The sequence below is a fragment of the Calidris pugnax genome, unplaced genomic scaffold (assembly GCF_001431845.1).
Source record: "Calidris pugnax isolate Ruff unplaced genomic scaffold, ASM143184v1 scaffold36, whole genome shotgun sequence".
Lineage (NCBI taxonomy): Eukaryota > Metazoa > Chordata > Aves > Charadriiformes > Scolopacidae > Calidris > Calidris pugnax.
Genome location: NW_015090825.1, coordinates 2,557,041 through 2,582,928, shown reverse-complemented (window position 1 = coordinate 2,582,928; position 25,888 = coordinate 2,557,041). Strand labels below are relative to the sequence as shown.

Here is a 25,888-nt window from a genome sequence, read left to right as displayed (position 1 = left end):
TGATGCAGCAATCTTTTAGTGATTCATGAGCGCTATAGTTTTTGTAACTAAATGTGTTCTTTCAAATTTCAGGCTTTGCAGTGATGTGGAATTATTGGCAGCGCTGCTGCTAGAGGAAGATGAACTTGTTAGATAAATACATCAAAGTAAATGTGAATTTGCAGTCACTAGCGTTCTGTGCGAAAATAGCACATTTTGTTTCTCATTTACTGCTTTAAAATTGTCCTCCATTAAACTGTCTGAAAACTAAAATGTTATCTCTCTCCTCAGGTACTTAAAGTATACTCTGGACCAGTATGTAGAGAATGATTATACAATTGTCTACTTTCACTATGGCCTGAAGAGTTTGAATAAACCGTCTCTGAAATGGTTACAAACAGCCTACAAAGAATTTGACAGGAAGTACGTCTCCAAATATTTGGTGTACTCTTTCAGTTCTGTAATGGCTGTAACTAATTCCCACAAAGGAAGAGTGTCTTTCCTGATCTGCCTGCAACTAACTGAGTTCATTTGGCCATTGCAAATTCTTGTAATGATATTGTTGCTGTTAGTTCTCTTCTAAGTATCTTCTGTGCAGTGCTAAGAAAAGGTGTGAGGATTGCCAGTGGTTAGCCAAAGTTTGGGAACAAAACTGTGTGAGCCGATGCAGGCAGGACGCAGGAACAACCACAAAACCATGGATTAAGGGCAAAGAACAAATTTCATCTCAATACCTCATGGATCAGGGAACCTCTGAAGCAGCACCCAGGCAGAGGCAGGCCAGCAGGGGATGCAGGCACCGCAGAGGGAGAGTCCTTAATAGCAGGAGAGTCCTCGTTAGCAAGGAGTGAGGGAGCCAGAGAGCCCCACTTGCTGTCTGGGGCTGATTTCAAGGATTCTGGCAGGCAGAGTTTGCTGCTGGGCTTTGATCTCTTCAACAGCAGGGCAAGCATCTCAGGCGTGTTTGATAAGGTGCCCCTGAGTCCATCCCAGGCCTATGTTATCTGAGTGCAGATGTTCTACCTGTTGAGCACACAAAACTAAGCAAGATTTAGTGTGATAGATGTGTTTTCCGGCACCCCACATGCGAGTCACTTGAGCGTATTTACTGTCCTCCTTCCCAATCTTCTGGTACTTTCCCACAAAAACCAAGAGCCGTTGCCCTCTCTGTGCACTATTTAACAAGATACCCGTGACACCTATTAGTCATCATACTCAATTATCTCACAGTTGTGTTTGATTATCTCAAGGCTGGGTTGTATACAAAAAAGGAAAGATAACAGTCTGTATCTCTCAACCCTTGTAGCATTTGTTGGTAAAGCCCAAAGGGACCGCTACGCTCGTATATGCCTGATCTTTGGAGTAACAATGGCTGCAGCTGATGGCTTCATATTTTAGTTGGTTAGGATACAGTTGAGGCCAAAACTCCTAGATAAATAGCCTTTTAACAGTGTAAACTAAAGTTCTGATGTTTATTTTCTGAAAATGCATGCTTACCAGAGGAGCGGGAAGTTCCTGCTAAAGTTAGTTAGTCTTGTTTGCAAGTTGTTACTTGATCTACTTGTTTGTAAATTGGCCTCAAGAGGGCAACATGACCGAAAGCAAAAATATACACAAATAGATCTTTCCTGATAGTGAGAGTCTATGTGCATTTTGGGGGGCTGCATCATACGTGTTTGACTTTTTCAATTTTGTAGCTGGAACAAGAAGCAAATCTCGTAAAGGATTCTGTGAAAAAGATTGCCGGGTAAGATTATTGGGTGTTTCTAGACTGGGCTATAAACTCCTGAGTGTTTCATAGGACTGTGCACCCTGCTTTGTAAATTGAGGTTGAGATGTGTACAACACCTTTTGGTGGTCTCGTGCCAGAGCTCAGCCTTTTTTGAATCTCACTCAATAACCTGAAACTCTTAAACCCACTAAGCAAGAAGGAAAGGTTGTGTGTAGCAGCCCGCTGTTATCAGAAGCCTGTAGCTGCTTTCATGAGATACTGCTCTCCATCTCATTTCATGAGATACTGCTCTCAACAGACTGAGAAAGCTTTTTGGGTTTGCTAGTGGGTTTCTGAATATGTTTTTTCTGGTATTGGGTAAGGGAGAAGAAAGGTAAAGGATTTCTTCTATTTTGTCTTTGGTGCGAGATTTGGACTATGACACTGGGTTTTGCTGTGCACTGACAATTCCTGAAAATAAAGCACTATATGGAGTTGGAAGCGTACCCTACCGTACTGTTTTCCCTCTAGGAGAATCCTAAGCCAAATTTACAGTTGCTGGATGGGGAGAGGCAGCATGAGGGAATATTTTCTCCCGTTTTGTTGCTTTCTGACATACTTCTCAAGTGCACAAAGTCACTCTCGATTATGCCAGAAATCTCTTTTCTCCATTCCCCTACCCTAATCCAAAAGGCGAAACCAGGCAACCATACACCCATCATTTTATTCACAATTAGGACTTCTTAGCATACTGTCACGGAGAAGCTCAAAGCAGTATTCACAGTCGAACATGTATATTCCACTGTACTAGCCAGAGGGGAAAAAAACCAAAAAACAAACACCTTTCAGACTTCTGTGTGCATTTGGGGGGTCAAAGGAAAAAGAGAACAAAGGAGAGTACTAGGGATGATAGTAATTAGCTAGCATTATGAAAGCAAATGTTCAACAGGAATAGTTTCAAAAGAACACATCTTGCTTTGAAGGTTTACAGCAGAGGCTCAGTAAAGTCTCGTGGGCATTTAATTGTAATCTTGGAAACTATGAAGTATGTAAAATTCCACAGAAGAAACGGCTTATGCCCATTGCTTCAAGGTACAAAACAAACTTAAAATGGAAACTTCAGTAAAGAAACTCAAGTGTTTTGCTTGTTACTTTTTATTGTTGATTTTGGGTTCATATGCAGAGTGGTGCCAATTGCACAATTGTAGTTGTTTGCTTATGTGATAGCGGCTTTGTGAAAACAATGTCTTTTTCATTCAAGGATGTATGGACCCAATTAAAACCCCCGAAGGAAAAACTGTTGTAATTGCTGAGTTGTTCCCTTTTTTGCCTCTTACCATATCCTGCTACTAGAAGGTTTTTCTTAGTTCACAATCATTTTTTTCGATGGTCATTTATTTTCTAACCATGAATGGTGAATGCTTGGGAGGGGCGCTCCAACTTGGCAAAGTGATAAGTAACAATTTATATATAAAAGCAGGATATTTCATTATGTGTTTCTCAATTTCATTTTGCAATAATGTTGAATAAGATGCACATGTTGAATAAGAGAGAGGGTTTTGTGCAGCCTGGTTTCCATTTCAGTTTCAGCCTATTAGAATCTATTGTTTGTATGTCATGGTATGACACGGTAGAATCAAGCAATGCTATAATGGAGAAAGATTTTTGTTTGTTTCATACAAAGGGGACCATCCAATATAAAACAGTGTGAAGTTAGCTTCCCCTTTAATAATTACTAGCAAAATAAGACAAAAGTAGTGGCAAAACTGAAAGATTAGGTGTAAATTTTACATCTGAAAATTTAGAAATTTTCTCCAATACGAAACTCCTGTAAGCAGAAAATAAAGGGAGAGGAAGGAAAGTAATTTTTTATATCACAGAAATTTTTTAATAAAAAAATTGGATCTCTTGGTTCTCTTCACGTGTTCACATGTTTTTTTTCAAGTTGCCTAATTTCCCTCCTGTCCCCCTGTTATTAAACCTATAAGACAGGTTAGAAACGTAATAGTGTTATCTTGGCCTACTATTGTATCATCGAATCTGACCATTTTTTAAAATTGGGGTTTTTTTTCATTCTACATTCAGTTTCTTCTGAATTAGGTCTTTTTAATGTATTTGAAAAGACTGCAGTATAATGTTCCTGTAATAATACCTCCCATTCAGTGGTAGCTATTCAGTTCTACTGTCTATGATATTCAAAAGTCTTCTAACAATTTCATTTTCTTTTCCTAGGTATAAGAAAAACCTTAAAGCACTCTATGTTGTACATCCAACCAACTTCATAAAAATTCTGTGGAATATCTTTAAACCTCTTATAAGGTACTTGGCAGTTTATTCAACACATTTTCCCATTTAGTTTAAGGATGGTTTGTTCTCTAGTAAGTTGCTTTTTAAAACGCTTGAGGTAAAATATGTCAGGTAAGAGCACAATAGCCATTTAAACTGTATTGAACTAATGAGTGAGGTGAGCTTAAGCTCGGGTATGAATAATGGGATAGAGTTCTTTTCTTTCTAAGAACAGGGAGTCTCAATTCGTAGTCGTTTTACTCATATGTTAAAGTAAATATCACTTTAAAACATAGTTATTCTGTGGACCATGAATGACTTTTTTGTCCTCTTTGACAGCACTTAGCACAATAGAACTGGGTCCGTGACTGGAGTTACTCGGTGGTACGGTAAAGCAGATAATAGATGGTTAACCTTCGGTCTGATCTCAAGTGCTGAGATGAATAGGAATTATACTATTTGTGTATTCAAAGTTCATGGATAAGCCCTGAAGTACCCATAAAAATTTGAGGTGGAGGGTATAACGGTGAAGGTAGATGTATTTTACTGGTGCATTCTTTGCATGGTAAAACATGATGTTGTCTGCAAGGAACTGGCAACAATGTGCAGATAATGCGAAGTGCTAGAATAGGTGGGTTTATTTAGTTTTTGTTCCTGAACTTCTGTCACTTTTAAAGTAATTCTAACATTTTGCAGATTATACTATGAATGTCCTAATGGCTACAGGAGGAAAACAGCTGATCTTGAGAAGTCATAATGAACCAACTAAAAATGTCCATTGCAATCGATTCAATTTTGACTGGTAGAAAGTTAATTAATTAGGAGGGGGGAGTTTAACTTCTAGACAGATCAGAACATGTAAGAAGCATGTGAAAATAAAAAAAGTAATTGCAACTAAAAATCCTTCCAGAACATGCTGTTCTTGGAAGAAGATTGTTGGCTGTAGATTTTTATTTTAACTTGAAGTGAAATAAAAGCCAGAGATCCAGGACACAGACCAATGGTGAGAGAAATGTGACAGAAGCAGGAGGTCCAGTAGCTGATAGTACCTCAGGAATGGATTTATTTTGTTCCTGATTTGCTGTAGGATGGGTATGGACAACTTTGTAGTAAAAAAACCCAATAAAACCAGAAAAACTCTTGATGTACATTACAACATGAGATGAAATCAGCTTCTTTCTCAGAGGCAGCTGAGAGCTCCTTGGGAATAGCTCCAGGCAAGCTTTTTTGGGGCACTGATGGTTTTTAGTCTGTGAGTGTTAATGCATTCAGTGGAGCCACAGTTGTGCTATTTGACTTAGAGCAATAATTGGCTGCTAATTCTTCCAAAAGAGAAGTTTACACATACCTGTTCCGAAAAATTTTCCCTGGATTTGACTATATCTGTGTAAATAAGATGAATACTTTTTATCTTGGAAGAATATAATATACACTAGCCACTAAATCCTTAAATATGGATGTGAAAATGGGTGATTCTGATAAGTTTAAGCATTCATATCTAGCATAGAAAATTCAAACCAGGGCTTGTCATCTTAGATGCATCATCATCTTGATCTTCTTAACACCCTGCTTTCATCAGGATTGGCTGTTCTTGTTTGTGCTCAACTTTTACCAATGTGTACCTGAATACTTGATTTGAGTCCTTATTTTTCAACTCTCTCTGCTGTTAAAATGTGTCGCCAACAGAAACAAAGATATTTGTACAGTGGCATTGACAAAATAATTGAAAGTATGAGTAAGCTCTGAAAAGGCTGGTAAGTCAGAAGGCAGGAATTAGCTGAAGCTAGGGAAAAAACCTATCTTTAATGCTTAAAATGGTTTAATTGCAAAAATGCTCACATGCATTTGTGGTTTAGCTTAACTCAAGTTTGGGTGTGTCAGGTAAAGGAAAACATAAGAATATAATTTTAAAACTGAAGTGCCTATGTACAATTTGCCTAAATTGTACTCTCATTTGATACTAAAACTTATTAAAATTGTTAATTTATTAGAATAGTACAATTTAAAATTTGTTCACAGTACCTTTTTATTCCAGTTTAGAATAAGCATATCTTAGTAGGTCATACTTTTGTTTAAGTGTCAGTATTAAACCAAACTGATCAAAAAGAAGGCAGAAAAATCCTCGAGACTTTGCGTTTCTAGCTTTGCTGAAATATAGCCCAGACTCAACTGTAGATAGTGTTTCCACTAAAAATCACAGATGTCAAATAAATTCCATTATCAAGAAACATGTACTTATTCTTCAGAGATCTGTTAGTGCATTTGGTACCTGTAAGTACATGGCCTAAGTACTTTTACATGAACATGTGTTTGCTAAGAACTGGACAAATGACAGAATTATTAGAGTGAAGAACAAAAGTAATAAATATTTTGCACGCTTTATTTGAAAGTATTTATGAAAATGTAAATACAGTAGATCAGTTGGTCTCCTTTCCAGTCCCAAAAGAGGTGATCAAGAAGGTAGTATTAAGTCAAATGTATTTTTCCAAGCTGCAAGAAAACTGTAAGAGCATATTTCTGTCTGTGAGTTAACAGAAGCCACCCGCCTGCTATCAAATTAATATACATTTAGGTGGTGGTGGTGATGTGGCATTTTTAAGGAACAGGAATAATTCCTAATTATTCCCAGGGTTTAGTTACAAATTATGTGCCCTGCAACATGTCTTTTGTTACCAGGTCTGATTAGTTACAGAGAATTCTGTGCTAGCCGGTGGCTTAGGGGAGACGTTGAAATCACAGGCTCTTTTGGCTAAAAGACACACTGAAGAGCTCTGAAGTTGTACACGCACAGATTGATATCCATCAGTGTCCCCTTGCTATCTTGCCTGCTGGCAAAATTTAGCTCATTTCAATTAAAAGCTTTGAAAATGCTGAAGTGGCTTATATTTGTGCCATCTCCCACTAGAGGGAGTGTGTGTATGTGTATTTGACAATCCGGGGATAAATTCTAATGGGAGAGAATTTTTCTTGCATTTTACGATCAAAGTAAGTTGCAGCAAAGTATACTTTTTATCATAAACACGTATCATTTTGCTGGACACTTCATTACAGGACAAAGATTTTGTGTTGTGGAAAAAGATGAAATTATTTCAGACCACATGTGTAAATGTGTCCCGAGCCTTGTTTGAACCCCTCAGCCTTTAAGTAGTTTATTCTGGCTGAAACTCAAGACCTAACTGGTGATGCTTGGGGCTTCAGATTTGGAAATCTGTTTTGTGCAACTCACAGAAAAACCTTATTATTCAGGATGTTTCCTAGAAGCTACCCAGCTCTTTTCAAAACAGGCAAAGCTGATGGCCCAACACTTCAAGGGTACACACTATCCATGCTTTGAAAATCTTGCCTGTCGCTTACTACTTTATAGTTTGTGTCTACAGCCCCATTATTTTGTCTTTTGGTAGGGAGGAATGCCTAAATAGCACAAACATGTTGTTCTGTTGGCCGTGTAACATTTTCTCCTAAGTTAACAGTTCTTTAGAGATCTTTCTAATGCTCTGTGAAAGCTGTTTTTCAGTGGCTTTTAAAGTAGTGTTTTTCATATCTATGCAAATCACAAAACATTCAGATGGAAGTCAGTTATTTTTATTCAAATCAGACTCTCAGGCATGCACTGTATATGTTTGATCATATGAAATGAAATACATCTTATGTCTCCTGCTGCTTCAATTACAGTCTAATTTTGAGTTGCATCAGCACTTACATTTTTGTAATAGAAACTAAACCCTTCGTAAATGTTCTCCCTATGCTGATTTTTATACTTCTTTGTGATCTTTTTTTTCTTTTTATGTTGTTTTAGCCATAAGTTTGGGAAAAAAATCACCTACTTGAACTATTTAAGTGACCTGAGAGAGCATCTCAAATATGACCAGCTAAATATCCCTCAAGAAGTCATCCGGTATGTGGCAAGTTTAAAATGCATTGTCTCACCTTTTCTCAGGTGGAGTAGCATCCTATTCACTGTATTCCAAACTGAGTCTAATCCTGTTTCTTCAATGATTAAAAGTCTAATTTACCTGTTTGTTCTTGGTTGGATTGAATTCTGAAAGCTACATCGCCATCAAAGACATGCTGAAGTGCCTTGGGATTTTAGAGGATTTTAGAGGAGAGAACACTATATAGTTTTCTAAAGATTTGGAAAGTGTCTGTCTCAGTTGTGGAGCATTTTCTTAGTGTAACTGCAGCTTCTGTGTGAGCGTTAACAAAACCAATCCGTATGTCATTACTCCTTAAGAGTATCACATAATGTTCGTGGTCAAAAATGTAATTCTGACCTCTTCACTTTCCTATTGTAATGGATTAAGTGACTTCCTTTCGCTAAGAGCATTCCCAGTCAGCAAAGTGTTGATTGATTTTAAACTTTATGGATATATCTATTGTTAGCAGATCCATTACTTTTATATCGTGCGTGTATGTGTATTAGGGAGGAATATTGGAGAGGGGGCGGGAGAGGAAAAAAAAAGAAAGAAATGCATAGGGCTGGGATTGTCAAGTGCCAGTATTAGTATCAATAACAGTCTTTTCGACACAGCACTTTACATGGAAATGCTTTGATGTACTGACAGGAAGTGATTTTATGTCACCGCTGAATGAAAGTAACTGGAAGCTTTGATTATGACTGTTATTGATGCCTGGTGGGTTTTTACACACCTTTTGTGTAAATATGGAATAAGGAAAAATACCTTACAGCTCGAAGGTTATAAATTGGATTGCATGGTTGCCAAAGAAAGGGGAGTTGTATTTTGAGTAAAAAATAGGTTTGAATTTTGCTGTTAAATTATAGCGTGTTCCTGGGTTTTGGACACATTTATTACTATACTCCATTGGCTGAAGCAAAAGAGCTCTTGTATGTCGTGCTTAAGTATTCTACCAAAAATTCTACTAAAAAATTTCCCTACTGCTTAAATTAAATCCAAGTTCTGTAAGACCTGGAAATTGTCAGCAAATCAGCATTATGAGCAATACTGATAGCTGTTCATATATATATAGTTTGTCAATGGTGGTGCACAGAAAATCAATGATTTCTTGAATTTTGCAGACATGATGAAAATCTTCGGCAGAAACATAAGGGAAAACTGCCACCTGTGGTTAAGATTCCTCCACCACGGCCACCTCTACCTACCCAGCAATTTGGAGTCAGCCTGAAATAGTAAGCTGTGAGATTTCTAAAACACGAGATTTCTATACCCCGCAGCCTTCTGTAATGTGCACATTCACTGGACAGAATGTCTGCAAATATTTTGTTTATTATATGTTTCATTTCTCATTCTCTTTGAAAGCCACAAAACTACAAGGCTAGAAAATAGGTTTTATGAATTCAGGAGGAATATCTCTGTCCCTGTGACCTGCCTGGTCTTCATGTTTACATATTTATCGTTGTAGTTAGTGGTAGTTGGTACCAGCATGACTGCACAAGTCTTCTCCCAATGGACAGAAATTTGCCCATATATGACAGAGCCTCGAGCTAATCTGTTGCTGGTGGATGCTGGCAGTGTGAACGTGTTTTGGACACAGTTAGGTGGTGGATAGCAAAGCCAAAACAAAGTGTCAGGTTCCAAAATGGCTGCATAAAGCTAAAATGGATGCTTGAGCCTTTATATATTGCAGTTTCGGTGCTCACATATTGTTGTGATCAGAGTTGAGATCAGAAATGCCCTGACAGCTGTTTACATAGATTACAGCACTGTATGTGGTATAAAAAGTGATTTACTTTACAGAAGGAATGGGATGGCAATAGTACTCGCAAGATTCAATTTTGGTAAAAAAAAACCAAAAACCAAACCAAAAAACCACCACAAAACCTTCTAGCTTCCTACCCACAGTAATTTCTGTCATCTTTCTGTGGCATCCTTCTCAAAAACAGCTGAAGAATATTGTTCGCATTCAGCAAAGGCATTTTAGGCTGTCTGATACATGGACATTTGTCGAATCTCCTCCCACCCCCGGTCTACTTTTCTGGTTCTAATGATTCAGCTGTAAATGAGATATAAAATATAATTTTCCCCTGGTTAAATGTTAAGCATTAGTCCTCTCTGGAAGGCCTGAAATTAGAACAATCAATATCTATTGTGCAAGAGCTACCATGACATTAACTTTTATGATACCTCTTTCAGAGTTCAACCTAACGCTTGAAACACGGCTAACTCACTTCCCTCATTCAGAGAATATCTTTTAGGTGGGCTCCACTGGGTCATTAAGAAGGACAATGTCTTGTGCCACCACTTCAGTAGTAAAACCTGGATTGTTTGCAGGCCTCACTTGCCTCCAGGCAAGCCTGGCTGCTCAAGCAGGTCTGTCAAACTTTTTGCAGGCTTATGTCATGCACGTCACAGCATGTTGTGGCCACTCTTACCATCTACTAGTCATATTTTATTTCTCTGACAGTGCCTCAACCTTTCACTGGGCTGCTCATGGTAAGGCTGTGGTGGCCACCCTTCCTGGCTCTGCCACTTCCCAGCTGTGTTACCATCAGCAAACTGTGTCCTTGCCATGTCCCTTAGCTTTCCCAAGTATTAAAATGGTGGCTACTTACAAAGAGCTTTTCTGTGGAAGATCTGTGGGTGGAGAAACACCAAGTGAGGCATTACTATCAGTTTTGACCTAGAGAGTTCCAGCACTGGTGATGGAGGCGCTGATGGACAGATGCCCTCCATGTGTGGGTGCAGCTTACAGGGCTCAGGTGTCCAAAATCAAAGTACACAGGGATATTCATTCCTCTGTCTGCCCACCCTTGTCCAAATTACCTCTTTCGGAAGAGACTGTGCTGCATCACCACATAAAAATGACAAATAAATAAATCCCCTATGACTAAATGAGAAATAAAGGACTTAATCGAGGCTGTGTTTGTGAAGAAAGGTAAAGTTAATGGAGGAGAAGGAATGATATGTGGGGAGAGCTTCTAAGATCTGAACCGAGTAAAAGTATCAACTTTCAGCTTGATGAATGAATTGCTTTTGCTAATTCCTTCTCCTTTTATGATCTCTATAGACTGTAATGACAAAGTGGCAGTGACCTCCCATCTGTCTACCAAAGAGGCTGGTTTGAAGTCTTCTCCTGAGTGAGGCTCTTCCATTTTTCTGAAGAGAGCTATAGGGGAGACCCTGGTTTTATTTTCTATAGGCTTATGGGGAATATGTGTGTTGTGTATTTCATTACAGTTAGTAAAAATCATAGTGTCAGAGATGCTGCTGAGAGAAAGCTGCTGTCATTAAAGGACTGTCTCTCCGTGGAGTCTTTTTCTTTAGTTTAAGAAAAGAAGCGGTAAGGCCCATAGGCAGGAGGTTTCATCAGATTCAGGACTTCTGGGATGATAATTTTTATTGAGTCAGTAAAAGGTTGGTGAATAGGATTTATCCAAAGCTGTCACAGGTGGCCCAATTTTGATAAGATGTTTGATAAGATAATGGTATCCTAATGACTTTTGTCTGTGGAAGGTGGTAAAGCCATACCCGTTTGAAAGTGCCTCCCTAAAAGCAGCGAGCAATGCTGTCTCTGGTAACACTTCCTCATTTAACTTTTTTCTCAGTTTATATTGGTTAATACATTTGCTTTCCAGAGCTATAATTAAAAACTAGAAGAGCAAGAAGTTACTAAGCATTGGTTCAAAATATCACTTTTGTCCGAAGGGCAGGGGGGAAAAACCTGTTTTGTTAGGACAGCAAAATGAAGCTGGAGGAGGTTTCCATCTAGACACTGATAAATGACTGGCTGGGACCAGTGCCTTGTCTTGGAGGAATCTGTTAACTCACAAAGACATTTTTAACCTTGTAGAGTCAGATTTTCAAAATGACATAAGGCAACTGGGCATTTGAAAATCGTGGAAGGTCTGCGAGAGCTGGGAGTATAATTCTTTGAAATATAATCTATACTGAATTAGCTTCAATTTATGAGTGAGTTGAAGGGATCATTATCAGGTTAGTTCAAAACTTCTCTTTCGTATGTTACCCCCCTCCACTCAGGATCCAAATCTGAATTTAAAATGGTTGCATGTGATCTATTTAACCTCTCAGTGTCATCAACACACACCAAGCTGACTGCATTTTAAGCATCCATCCGGCTTTATTTAAATTTACTTATCAGGGATTTAAGCGTGTACTTTGTTAAGCACAGACGTGGAATACCTTCCTCATTGTGAGCACCTGTGAGGACACAATAATTTGGTTTTTGCAACTAGAACTTGAATCTAATATCAAGTTGTCCTGAAGTTTCCACTGAAACTAGGCCAATTCAAAGAATAATAAATAAGATTAATAAAGGCAGCTAAATCATCCAAAGGTGGCTTATAGGATGTCTTTAGAATAAAGTGTGGAGGACCAAAAAGGGTTGGCTTTCTCCCTATTTAATTCCTTATGGCTACATGTAGAGAGCAGACTTGCCCCGTTTGCTGAGTGACAGACTTTCCATAGCATTTCTGATCCCCAGCCAGCATCGCCCGCTTGCCAAAACGCACTTTTAACGGGTTGAATTCGTGTTAGAAACTATGTGTTTTTCCTGAAAATATAAAATGACACAACTGAAACTAATGTTCATCTTCATGGGCGCATCAGACAGAACAGTCCTCCCGAAGAGGTTTTGTCCACGCTTAATTTTTCAGTTATAATTTAATGGGAATCCATGCTCGGATTTGACAGGTACTTTAGAATATGTAGCCCAGAGTGGGTGGGATGGCTTGCATGTTTATTGTTTATTGCGTCCTTCTCCAACTTGCTAATTCAAACTTCTTATGTGCAGATAGAGTGAGGAGAATAACAACCGTAATGAGTTGGTTTAAAGGTTTGTGTCTCACGTCACGTCTCCAACAGAGGGCAATAGCAGATGTCAGCAGGGAGCAGTGTTACAACAGGGCAAGTGTGCAGCGATACTTCCTCAGGTATAATGGCCCAGCTTGTAGTGATTAGAGACTGACAGAGGGGAGTACTACAGTACTGTGAAAATGACCTTCTGTTACCCACTAGTAGCTATCACTTTGATAAATCCAGACATTTCAAAGAATGTTCATGTATTGTGTTGATGTAGCAAGACTGTGTGCTGTTCATTCAGCAATGCTACCTTCACACACAGAATGTAGAGCAGCAGGAATTAGCTATTCAGAATATAACCTTGCTAGTTTGCACTGCGTGTCAGGGTGAAAAATAGGATTTTCATTTTAAAAGCCATTAATAAAGATTTTATGTTCAAAAAGGCAAGGAAAAATTTGGGGTACTTTCTGCTTCTGTTGATCAGATAAATACAGTTAAAATGCATGAATGAAGCTTCCTAAATTTGCAGTACTTTAAAGGAATTGATAATTGACTATATGGGCCAAGCAGCATCCTTGTCCTCTGCTGTACGTTCAGCAAGCTCCTATAAACCCCTGTTGCTGCACCCGATTGCCTCTGTAATCAAGGAAAGCTACAGCTGAGCTCCAGCACAGAGCACAGAGTTGACCTTGACTAGCTATTGACATTGTTCTGTTTTCTCCCATCGGTTTTAAAATCTAAAATTAAGTATCTTTTGTGGGAAGACAGGAAATGTTTTGTTTTTCTGTCTATTGCCATGGATGGGGGAGAGAGGGCAGAGCAAATGCACGCGATTGCCACAACTGCATAGCTTTTGCTTGTTGAATTGTTATCATAAACATTTCAAGGTGCTTTCCTTTTGGTCATAATCTTTCCGCTTGTGCATGCTGTGCATGCGTGACCAGGGAGGAAGAATGCATTCTAAACCAAATCTCAGCATGTCTCAGCAGGGAAAAAATGAAAAGGAGAGGAAAAGCAGAGAGAGAGAGAAAGATTATCAGCCAAGAATACTTAATGACACTTCAGAATAATGTGTAAGGGCCTTTCTTGATAACAGTCCACTGTCTTGAAACAAGTCATTGGGTATATAATGTGTTGCAGTAACTAATCATATATCCTATAGTGAGGAGGACTCATTCTCTCTGGCTACTGTGTTTACTGGAATAGATCCCTCTTGAATCTGACGTGTTGCTGCAATGTGATTCAGATCTGTGAATCAGTGACAGAAAACTGTACCGTGCACTGAAAGGCTCTGTTAAGCTCATCTCTTAAGCAGAAAGCGTAAGAGATCTCTCATTTCAAATTGCCTGTAGTAGTGCCTGATCTCCAGTGTCAGTTTGTATTGTCCATTATAAAGCACAGCTGCTCATCACACCATCCCAAACAAGGCAAGAAAAATGCAGATTGCTTGACAGGATCCACAAAGAGAGGATAGAGGTGTAATTTCATTGACCTCTGAGCCGGTCTGATTTACATTAGCTATGGTAATGTCCCTATTATTTTTTTGTCACGTTAGGTCTGGTAAACTGAGCACTATGTCCCACATTGCAAAATGCTATGAAAATATCCATCCCAGATTTCCCCAGTGTTGGAGAAACAGAACAAAAACCTTTTCATGTGACTTTTAGTGAATATTCTGCGCTATTTTAAAATACCATTTATCTTGAGGACCTCTTTCATCGTACTGGGCATGAAACCTTTCCTTCAAGGGAAATGGGAATCCTGTAGAAAATGGAGATGAGCAGAAACTGTATCTTTTTTCCTAGAAAAAGAAAAATGATGTGTAAGTTTTATTATTACAAATTATAGCCCAGTTATTTGTCTCACCTCTCTGACAGATAAACTAGTGCTCAGCAGGAGCAAGTGCTGTAAATAATCAGTTTGCTATTTATATACTGAAATGGGAAACACATTTATGGGTAACAATAATAATTAGAAAACATTTATAAAAAGCTGCTGGGTTCTATTTGGTGCCTCTGGAGTGAGCAGCTGTAAGAAAGCAAAAACAATCAGTGCAACTTCAGAGAGACTGAGAATAGGTTCCATGAGCTTAAATTGTCAATAATAAAGATGTAACAGCTTTCAAGCAAATTAAAGTCTTGATAATGTTCTCATTTACGTGAATTAGGCTTTCGACTAATTTTAATAAAACTTGCCCTAAATGTTTAGGGTACTGATCTGAATACAGAAAATAGAATTATTTGACACACAGAAAGTGTATTATAACTCCCCTATTAGGCTAAAATAAACAGTTGTGGTTTTTTTTTCCTTACCTTGATTTGCTGCAGACCTTTCCTCACTGGTATCCCACACATTGACCTTGGTCCTGACCTCATCTCCCAGCCCCTTTTCTTGTTTAGTCCCTTACCAGGGGATATCATTTCACTGGGGATTTCAACTTTGCATGCTGTGCAGAGAACCCCTACATTCCTTCCTTGTGTGGTTTATTAGCAAGGCTAATATATTAATGGGGCTGCACAATCACTGCCTGGTTTGTTCTATTGCAGGAGGGTTGTTGTACAACACAACACTCATCTGCTGTGAGAGAAAATAATTCAGCTGCCTTTCGGAGCAGGGGGTTTGCGTGGCAATTTTCCCTTTGCTGTGGCCAACTTTTGCAGGGGCTGGCGTGAGAGCTCATGGTATTGAAGCAAAGTTACTTATTCATTTTTCTTCTCCGAAGTCCAGATGGAAGGCAGGATGGAAGGGGAGAACAACCTGGGTCTTGGAGCTGGTCTGAGAGCACTGCACAACTCCTGCACGGTTGTAACACTGACACTGACCTTCCAGTGTCACCATCACACCTGAAACTGCTGTGAGACTGTTAAGCTGGAAGGAGCAGGAGAGACTAGGAGTGGTGGGATACATATCCTGAAAGGGGCTGAGAGGATTTTTTTTTATGGAGGTACCTGGTTGTCACTGTAAGTAAGAAGAGGATGCTTCTCAGAGGACTAGGTCATAAACTCGGTCTTGGTAGCATGTCAAGCCATGGCCTTTTTCTTTGTCAGTGAGTCTTTTTCATGAGGCTCTTACAGTCTCTGGTTTAGCTCTTGTAAGATGTCTGTGATAATGAGGAAGATTGAGGTTGGACTTGGTCATGCAAGTCAGGTCATAAATATTTCTTCTGGCCGTTATCATGTTGTTATGATACCGCAGAGAATGATTACTCCAGCAAGACCAGTGCTGTTTCATATTGAAATTAATGGTCCCTTGCCAGCGTGTAAGGACAAGAAGTTGTATGATTTCATCTAAAGATCATACTTGCAACCAGCAGCAAATGCTGAGAACTAATAACATATAAAAGATTATACTTTAGGATTATCTGAATTAAACTTATTCCTTGCTGTTAGTCTTTTTCTTCCTGCAAGCGTATTGCATATATTGTAGAATTTATTTGATCAAATGTCTGAATATATCACATTATGAACATGGTTTTGTGAAACTTGGCTATATCTTTTATCAAAATCCCTATGCCTGTTTACATCAAGGAAAATTCCCCTTTCCTAAACAGCTTCTGTTAGATATAAATACAGCAGTGTCCACAAAGTAGTATTAACCCACACATAAAGCAGTATTGAATTTTATACCCTTTAGATTCTGGTATGGATACTTCGTTGAAAAAAAAAGCAGGAAAAATTTGTTCAATAGATTGATTTTTAGTTAGGTTCACGGAAGAGCCATGGGCTTATGTCAACCAAATTTAACAGAGGAGCAGAGCTCTCACAAATACTAGAAGCTTTCAAAAATCATTGGTTGGAAGGAGAGAAACTACAGCAGGAATTCAGTTCTCTGTTATATTTGGTCTGCTGGTGTCCGGTTAGCGTTTAGATGGTGATTAATTATGAGCTACTCCTTGCCTTATGAAGAAATACAAGATAAAGAGTTGAGAGGAGGAAATGAAAATACTCTGTAAGGGAAGTGAGGTTATAGATGACATAGGGAAATGGTATCAGATTACTATGACGAGGAAAGAGATAGGACATAGGATACAAATCTGTAAATCAACTTCATTAATTCTGCAGCTGAGGGAATGACTTAGTACCTTTCAAACAGCAAGGTGGTCTTGGTATTTGAAATAGTAGAACTAGCTCTGGGAGCCGGATTAACAGGTGTATTACCATCAAGTAACAAGTTGCTTTGTTTTATACAGCACTTAGGGGCAGTGACACACAAAACATGTGCAGTAGATGAAAACAGATATGGTCTAGGAGGATCTGTATAATATACAGACACACAGACATTATTGGCTGGGAAGAGATTGCATGTTGAAAATGGGAAAGAGTAGGACTGGGTGAGCAATGAAACTGGAAGAAAATGCACTGGTGGCTCAGCATTATGTTCCTTGAATGGGGAATGAGTTCAAAATGTTTGGTGACTGAATAGAGTGAAGTACATTTCCCTGTCAGTTTATGAGTAAAAGAGGCAAAACCACAGGGTATTTCAGGACGTAAGTCATGATCCTGCTCTGAGTCGTTCCGTTGGAGGAACACCCCCACTGCCCCCATACGTGAAGCTGGGGGTGACCAATCTCCTAAGCTTGGGGATCCAAAATTAAACCAGTCTACATAACTTCTTCTAACTCCCTTCACAGGCATAGGGAAAACAGATATGAGGAGAAGGGGGGGATGCAACAATGTCCCTACCCCTCCATGCTGATTTATGTTGCGGTAACATTTATTTTAAAGTAGTTTCTATGTGTAGTGTAAACACAAAATATAATACTGGATTGCTCCTGCCATGCAACAATGCTATTAGCAGTTGTTTTATATTAAGCCTAGGCAGAAAGAGAAGAAATCACAGTACTTGGAAAGGAAAAGGACTCTAAGAATCATTGTTCTCTGCAGGGGCAACCTCAGTTAGTAGCACTAGGTTAAGGCTATGTCACATGTTGTATAAAAATCTCTCTTTTTCTGTGGATAAATTGCAGCATTTGCAACCTCTCGTGATACAGTCACAGATCTCTGTGCTTTTTTTGTGCTGGTGCTTTAGAATTTGTCAGCAAAGCTGGTCACCTTTTAAATATCAAATATGAAATTGTACACATAAGTATATATTGTCTACTTTAAAATCTGCGATTTGTCCTTTATTTTGTTGTTGATTGCTATAAAAATGTAGCAGAATACTCAGCAGATACTGACCGTCTCTTTTGTTATACTTCTTAAACTGCCAAAGACTTTTTTTTTTTTTTAATAAGGAAGATAATTGCAGAATTTTCTGCGCTGTCTAGATCAAGAAAATGCTATGTTCAATTTTTTGCCTCAACTGTTCATTCATGAAAGAGAAAGAAATCTCATTTCATGGGAATCATTCAAAGTGTTAATAATCTCGCTGCATCACTTTGCCTTCAAAATAAATAGTACAATATCCTTTTAATTATACATACACTGTAGCTTAAAAAGAGACAAATGACAAAGAAAAATCTGCATGATAAAAGGCTCCCTAAACTCGCAGCATCCCTTGATCAAGACTTATTATGAAGCATTCACTGCAATCACCTTCCTCTCCTGCCTCTAAGCCACCTTGAAACCCTGTTCCACCAATGGTTTCCATCCGAACTGGTCAGAGCCACCACCGTTGCCGTCGTTGTGTCCTGCTGGGTCATGCCAAGCCAGGGCAACAAAACTGGAGCAAAACCAATCTCAAATCGTGGTAACGTTAGCCTGGGTCACCGCTCTGCTCCTCTGTCCTTGACTCCCCTTCAGTGTAGTAAATAGCACTTATTTATTACTTGGCACTGTTGCAGTTATATAGCTTTTGTAGCACAAATAAAGCATTTAAGAACGGCTCTTTGAATAGGAGGCTAAATCACCTGTTTCAATGGCTCATTCAGCCCTTGTGGAGGACTCTTGTGTTTGGTGCAGGCTCTTTAATTTGTGGACTTTAAGGTATGCTCTCAGATATCACTCAGGTTTTTGCTGAAACTGTTCTGTCTTGGTTTTAACTCTTTGTCTATAAATGCCATTTTAAAGGCTGTTACCTTTTCCTTTTTTTTTTTTTTCCCCTAACAGTATCAAGGACAAAAATAAAGGCGAACTAATTCCCCCAGTAATGAAGGAAACTGTATCCTACCTAAAAAGAAAAGGTGAGTTTTGTGTCAAAAGAGGATGTGCCTTACAGAACAAGGTCAATAGTGTCAAACTATATAATGTTCAGTGCCTGATTCAGCAAAGTTTACAGCTACACAGGATGTGTTTATATCCTGAAAACTTCAGTGGCAGTTGGGAACTGCCTGGAGAGCTTTGGTGGATGGGGAATAATTATCAGATTATTGCCCCAATATGAAAAAAACCCAAACAAACAAACAAACAACTTTTTGCCCTTAGGATTTGATTAGGGAATAGCAAATGAGAGAAGATGTCTTGACATACGAATCTTCAACTGGTATCATATTGTTGGTTTTAAGTAGAAGTCCCATTAAAAAACAATGAGAAGTTCTGTTTTTATAGAACCAGTGGCCACAAAAAGCCGTTGAAAAAACATGTTTTGCAAGAGTAAACCTGAAGCCCTCCCTTCACAAAATCTTTTTAATGGCACTTAGAGACCCTTTGGCTACAGTTCATATCCATAGTTACATTATATAGAGATACAGATTAAAAAGACCCATATCTAAAATGGGAACATCCAAATCTGGGTTCCCTGTATCACCTTCATGTACCCTTCAAAGAGAGGGTAGACTCTGAACTGCTGGCTCTACCACTGAGCTGCCCAGTGCACGCCTGACCAACACAGAGGACCAAATATTAGATGCTATCTGCAGGGTAAGTGCACTGTATTCCCTACGTAGGGACAAAAGCGTAGGCAGAGAGAAAGTCAGAGATAAGGCTGCAGTCTTGAAATTTCTTTTTCCCAGTGTAATGTGATTTTACATTTTGATCCCTGATTTTTAAGGCAATCATGGCAACGTTTCCATAGTCCTTTGTGCTCCAAGACCTCAGAGCTTCACAAATGTTTGCTAAGTCTTACAGTACTAAATCTATAGCCAGAGTACATTTGTCTTACAGGAGACAGAATAGAAAGAGAGTATAACACAGTTATGTGATGGGCACAACATTACACAGGGAATGATTCCTAAGATCCTTGAAAGAAGGGTGTGAATTTTTAATAAGTGTGTCAATACGGGCAAGTGAAGAAAATCACAATGTGTTTGGTTCAGTTATTTAAAAAAAAAAATAAATAAGGAAACATCACTGGCCTTTAACATACTGTTAAGTTTGGTTAATATTTGAACAAATTTTGAGGATCAGCATGAATTTTATTAAACAAAAACCAGACTCAGATCTCTATATTGCTGTTAAATGAGTTGTAGCTGAGGTTTTCCTCTTTTAAAGAGCTGTTTGTGTTGACAGGGCACAAATAATATAAAATATATGTTTTGACTAAATTATATTCTTCTGTAGATAGAGTCACCGAAAACCTATATCCCAAAATATTCCCCATTCTTAATTTGCAGCCTTGAGCTGTTAATTCTGAACAAGATAAACTTTGCTTTCAGTATTCAAATAGTGTGCAACATTGATCTCTGTTCATTTTAACTGTTGCCACTAGGGTTTGGTCTGAGTTTGAGTTTATTTGAACCCTAAGTGAGAAACTTAGAATCATAGATTTGAAACTTTTTAAAAAAATAAAACCTTTTAAAAACTTGTACTGAACAGGCTTCACATTTGTGAAGGCAAAGGGGAGGGGAAAATAAAAACATTGCTTCTCAGCATTACTGTTGATTCTCAAGAGAAATTATGGCTTCATTTAAATCAGTACAAGATCATACTGATTTAAATGAGGACAGACTAGACGCTTCATGTCTTGCCCTCATTGCTAGGCTATGCTCCTTCATATTTTAGCTTACCCCATGGTAAATAACAACATTAAATAACTGCGCATTTTGGTTTTGTTTGGGCTTTATTCCTTGAGTGAAGCTGACTAGTGACACGCGTAGGAGAATGAGAGAGATATCCACTGCAGTGGATACCTGCTTACAGCTTGCAAGCAATGGAGCATAGCATCTATAGAGACACTTGTGTACAGAACAGCTAGCTCCTCGCCTCTTGAAATTGCTGATTTATCTTCAAAACACCTGCAGCAGCCAAGGCCAAGTACTGGAGTGGGGCCAGTTCTGCCATTAAAGGTATCTACTGATCTGCAGTAGATGGAGAGTTACTAATAGACTTCATTGAAGGCCTCTTGGTCCGAATTCAGAATTTCCACTCAAGCCTATAAAGCTGTTTGGATGTGCTGTTTCCAGACTGGTGCTAATGATGAAAACCTTGCAGGTGTAGCTTCTATCAAATATTATGGTTGGATACAGGGAATGTAAATAGTTCACTGCTAAGAATGTTGAAGGCAAGTGACTGGCAGCTTGAGACAATCCCTGTAATTATAATTCTAAGTGGATAATTAGAGCTTGTGTAGTATATCAGTGCATGCCCCATCTGCAGATGAAAGCCAGACTTTTTCATGTTTTAAATTGTTATGAAACAATCATCCTTACATATATTTAGCTTATCTTAATAGGCAAATACCTCTTTCTCACTAATCACAGGAGTCAAGAGAGCTAAAATGAGGATGAATGTGCACTAACATCATTACTTCTCACAGCTGTTATTATTTAGAAATTGAGTGAAAATTTAGTTACTAGAATGTTAATTGATTTAAACTTTTGGCTGTGCTTGGGAGGAGGGCTTTGCATATTTGGCACATCCTTGGGCCTTTTTAATGTTTTTAAAGAAATAGGAGATTTATGGCCATCATTATATTGTGCTAGTGACCAGTACCTAGTAATTCTTGCACTGATCTGACAAAAAACCTCCTCTGTGTCTTGCTTTTGTTTTTTCTGGGTGTTTTGTCTCATCACTGTTGCACCAGTCCCATACTCTTCCCTCTCAACAATTGCTGAGTCCAGCTCAGATACCCACAGTTTTCCGAAGCAGCAATGCCAAGTGCACAGTACAGGGAAAAATTAGCAAGTTTTAGCTCTCACGGTTGTGATAGAAGAAAGGCTTGGCTCAACTTTGTCTTTGCAGAATTTCTCCTCGCTGAAATGTTTGTTATTCTGAAAGCAGCAATCATCCTTGGGTTTTCTCCAAACTTAATCTTTTTTTGGCTAAATTATTCGTCTGTTCAGTGCTGTCTCAGCACAGTTTGTAAAGGATAGTCTCTGAGGAAATGTGATGATACTTTCAAACAAAGCCCTTGTCCTACTTTGTGCATCTACACAAGTCAGTGGCGTGGTGTTGCTGGCCACCGATACGTAGTCCAGCCCCTACACTTGCTAGCCGGGCTGTCTTTTTTTCCCCAGCTCTCTGTCCTTCAGTGTCCCCAGGAAGGAAGGGCATGGGCTCTGTCAACGTGGATATTTTCCAACCAAGCCCAGATTTGCTCAGAGCTGTCATAATCCCGATCAGAAGGAGATCTCCACAAACCAGATTTCTAAGGAGAGATGGCTTGTCAGGTGGAGTGTTTCCTGACGTTTCTCAGCCAGCTGATGCTTGAAAGCCAAGTACCTGCCATGCCAAGGCTGTTAAGTGGTAGGTGATAGACATGCATTTTTTTTCCACTTGATTATAAGCGTGCAGGTATCTGTTGTACCTGCTGTCTGCTATGATTTTAACTCTTTCTCTAAACTGGGAATATCTCAGTTCTGCCATCAGTTTCGGCGCGTGTCAGTCCCCGTGCTGACAGCCCCGGGAGGCTGACTGGCAGCCTTCTTTGCACTCCAGACGCAGCCCTGAGCGCAGCGAGAGCTGCAGTTCATCTTCCGGAAGTGACAAAAATTCACTGGCATTACCCTATTGATTTTGGCATGGTTTCCAGCCCTGCAGAATTAGCAGGGAGTGGGTTTGGGTTTGCAGTATTTTCACTCTTTCTTCCCACTGCTACATTTTCACATTTATGTACCTGAAATCAGGTTCTGAAACTCTTGAGTTAGATCACAAAAGCTTCTGCAAAATCACGCTTCATCAACAGGTTTAAGATTTCTTAAAACAGCAGCCACCCTCTGGCATCTGTTAAGCCCATTCTCTACTGGTCAGGCTCTTGTTTCCTGAACAGATGTGATGTGGGAGCTGTGGTGGCATTCAAACTAGGCACCAGCCTGCAATAATATGCTACCAGGTTAAGTAAACTTTCGGTCTCTAAAGTTCACCCAGCCTTTTTCTTCTTAATGTCTCCGATCCCTTTGACAGATTGCTTCATGTCACTTTTTTCCTCCTTGATGTTTCAATTTTCTGCTTCGGTTTCAGACGACACTGCAGAAGTGTTCTTCCCGTTTTTTCCTCCTTGATGTTTCAATTTTCTGCCTCGGTTTCAGACGACACTGTTTGCAGAAGTGTTCTTCCCGGGGTGGAAGCATCCTCATCTGTACAAATGAGCCAAAACTCCCCTTCTTGTACCGAGTTTCTGAGTGGTCTCTGACAGCAGCAAGCCTGTCCTCATCCCCAACAGCCAAATTAACATTATGACAGTGAGTGCGGGTTTCTTTCTAGTACATTTATCTGACTGCATATTTAGATAGCTGTTTCTAAGCAAGATGACTCTCACTGGACCCAGTTAGTAAGACACCTTAACAGAGGCTAAAGAATCTACTGTAAGCAGAGATTCCTCTACATCTGTTTGTATTATATAAACGAGATCTGTTATGGCTGATGTTAGGCACTGTTACAATTAACACAATAAACTAAGTATCTTAATTTCTGTAGTAATTTTCAGGTTATTTTTTCAACAAAGAACGAGAAAATAAGCATCTCACCACCTTCATTCTTGCTCTGCTTTAGAGTGAAAAATGTTCTTAAAAGTTTTTGATAATGGATTGTACAAATGCTTAATTTAAGTTCCTGCTAACCATCACAGGGCAGAATTGCTTTCCTCAAATGAGTTCTGAGTATCTGAGAAAATCATCAGCTCATTAAGACTCAGCCTCAGAGTTCATCTTCCAGATGAAACTAGAGAGGTGCTTTTAATTTCAGAAGTAAGGTATCAGTGTCATCCTGTACCCAGCTGGCGATTTAGATCAAAAGAGGAAGGGTAGGTTTAGCATAGCACGTTTGTGAACAGATCTTTGTAGTAACTAGCAAACCAGAGGACAGTTTTTTCCGTGCTCAGCCTCGAAACCACAACATGTTCATCTTGTCTAGTTTATAAATGCAAGGCTTGACTTGCACTAAGGATGCATCTTTGTGTGTATGGCTTCCATAACGCTCAGGGACAGCGTTGTGCGAGGGGCTGCAGCTGCTGGTGCTGCCCACACCGACCCAGCAGGGCAGAGAGGGGCACGCTCACTTCAGAGCTGTCCCATCTCCCAGGCAGTTCTATCCATCATAGGAAATTCACATTCAGAAATGCACTTCTGCTTTTAAAATCTAATAAGGTATCGCAGCAGACGTTCCCTTTCATGTCTTTTACTTGCATGTCTTTTTTTCTAGAAAAGCAGGTTACAGACTGGCTGTAAGTTATCGTGATAAATTAAAAGCTAGGTGGTGTGGGACTGGTGGTTTTGGTGTTTGTTTAGGTCAGCATCAGTACAATTCACCATCCTGTCTTAGTTTTTAAAGTCTGACCCACAGTTTGAGTGCATGGTAAAATCCATATCTTGTTTGCAAACCGCCCCCACCCCAACACCTAGAGGTCAGAAGACAGCTTTTAAGGGAACTTGTATCTGATTCATTATAAAGGTGGATATAAACTGCGCTGTTCAGACCTGCATGAAGATGTCAGGTAGGCTTGAGGAACATTCCTGCTCTTTGTAAGCTATCTTAATTATTAATAAGCTATCATTTGTACTGGTCTTATGCAAAATACCAACTTGGAATATGTAAGTAGGATTATTATTTTTAATGTATTTTATGTTTGAGAGAGTAGCCTCAAAGGGCTAAGCTACATGTTTGTCCATGTTTTAAACAATTTAAAACAAGAGCTAACCTGCTGGTATTCTTACAAAAATTCCCAAAATTTGGTAACATTTGCCTTGCCAGGAATAGCCAAATAAGGGAACAGCTAGAAAAAAAATTGCATAGAGCACTGATTACTGAAGAGACCACATGAGATCAGCAGCAGCTCGGAAATGATGGAACAATAAACTCACAGTGAAGGAATCACACTACAGAATTACAAAGCAGGAAAGATAACTGTCCCCTATAGGAACATTATCTCCCAGGAGCCCCACTGCCCATTCTTTCTCTCTTACCTCATCTCTTTTGTTGACTGGAAGTGCTTTGCAGCGCAAAGTTTTTGTTCAATGTTGTCTTGTGGTACCACAGGAGAGTCCTGGGTGATGACTAAGACTTCTAAATGAAATGGTAATAACCATGCTATAGAAGTTTAATGATAAAGTAATAAATGTCCTGTGGTATGATTATAGTGACAACTAAAGCTGTCCTTTATCTGTTCCATAGCAGGAGCAGTGGTAAACAGTGATTAATCTTTCCTTCTCATCCCCTCCATGAAGCACAACAAATCTTGCTGATGGAGAAAGTTTTGGTTCCATTTTTTAATGTGAATGAATACATCCTGGTGGTGATAGTCAGAATGGGTAGAGATGGATGGTTATGCATTCTGAATACGTTTGGATTCCTGCAGCTTAGTGAGTTTGCCTCCTGGCCTCCACTTCTTGTGATCAATCAAATATCTTTTAAAAATGCAACGCTGAGAAAGCTTGACATAGGCCATATAAACATTTCTGAGTTCTTGGCTCTTTTGTTTTCATGTGAATGCTTTTACCTAGGGTTCATGGAGATGAGATAAATCCCAAGACTGGTTCTTGTGCCACCAGATAAAAATGAACCTTGTAATAAGGACAGTTTGTGGTTTTGGTGCTCAGGCATTGCAAATAAATTATGTTCAGAGGTGCCAAGTGTAAACTGAGAATATTCATTCATAAATCCAAAGGCTGGAGACTGTGCCATTCAAAACCACAAGGACACAGATATACTTTGGGTTCTGGGGAGGATGCACAGTTCTACACCTTTGCTGCTGCTGCTGCTCAGCTTTTCAGGACAGCTGGAACTGTCCCTTCTCTTCCCCCTTTGCCCTTGATCTGCTGTGCACCTTCTTGCAGTGCAAATCGTCCTTACAAACTGCAGACATCGTGCTCTCTTGTTCTGTATTCACTGCACAGAGTCCAAGGGAAAGGAAGGTTGTGCAATCTCCT

At 39.3% G+C, this 25,888-nt stretch overlaps 1 protein-coding gene across 4 annotated transcripts in view; it reads left to right on the top strand.

Annotated features, from left to right (window-relative positions):
* Window positions 1-25,888, top strand: part of ARHGAP8 (Rho GTPase activating protein 8) — a 79,961-nt gene that overhangs the window by 38,064 nt on the left and 16,009 nt on the right. For all 4 annotated transcript variants that reach the window (XM_014940164.1, XM_014940165.1, XM_014940166.1 and 1 more), the window contains exons 5-9: window positions 271-402; window positions 3,923-4,009; window positions 7,773-7,871; window positions 9,012-9,122; window positions 18,759-18,832. In XM_014940164.1, coding sequence (XP_014795650.1) covers window positions 271-402; window positions 3,923-4,009; window positions 7,773-7,871; window positions 9,012-9,122; window positions 18,759-18,832 — 503 coding nt within the window. The remainder of the gene's footprint in view (window positions 1-270; window positions 403-3,922; window positions 4,010-7,772; window positions 7,872-9,011; window positions 9,123-18,758; window positions 18,833-25,888) is intronic.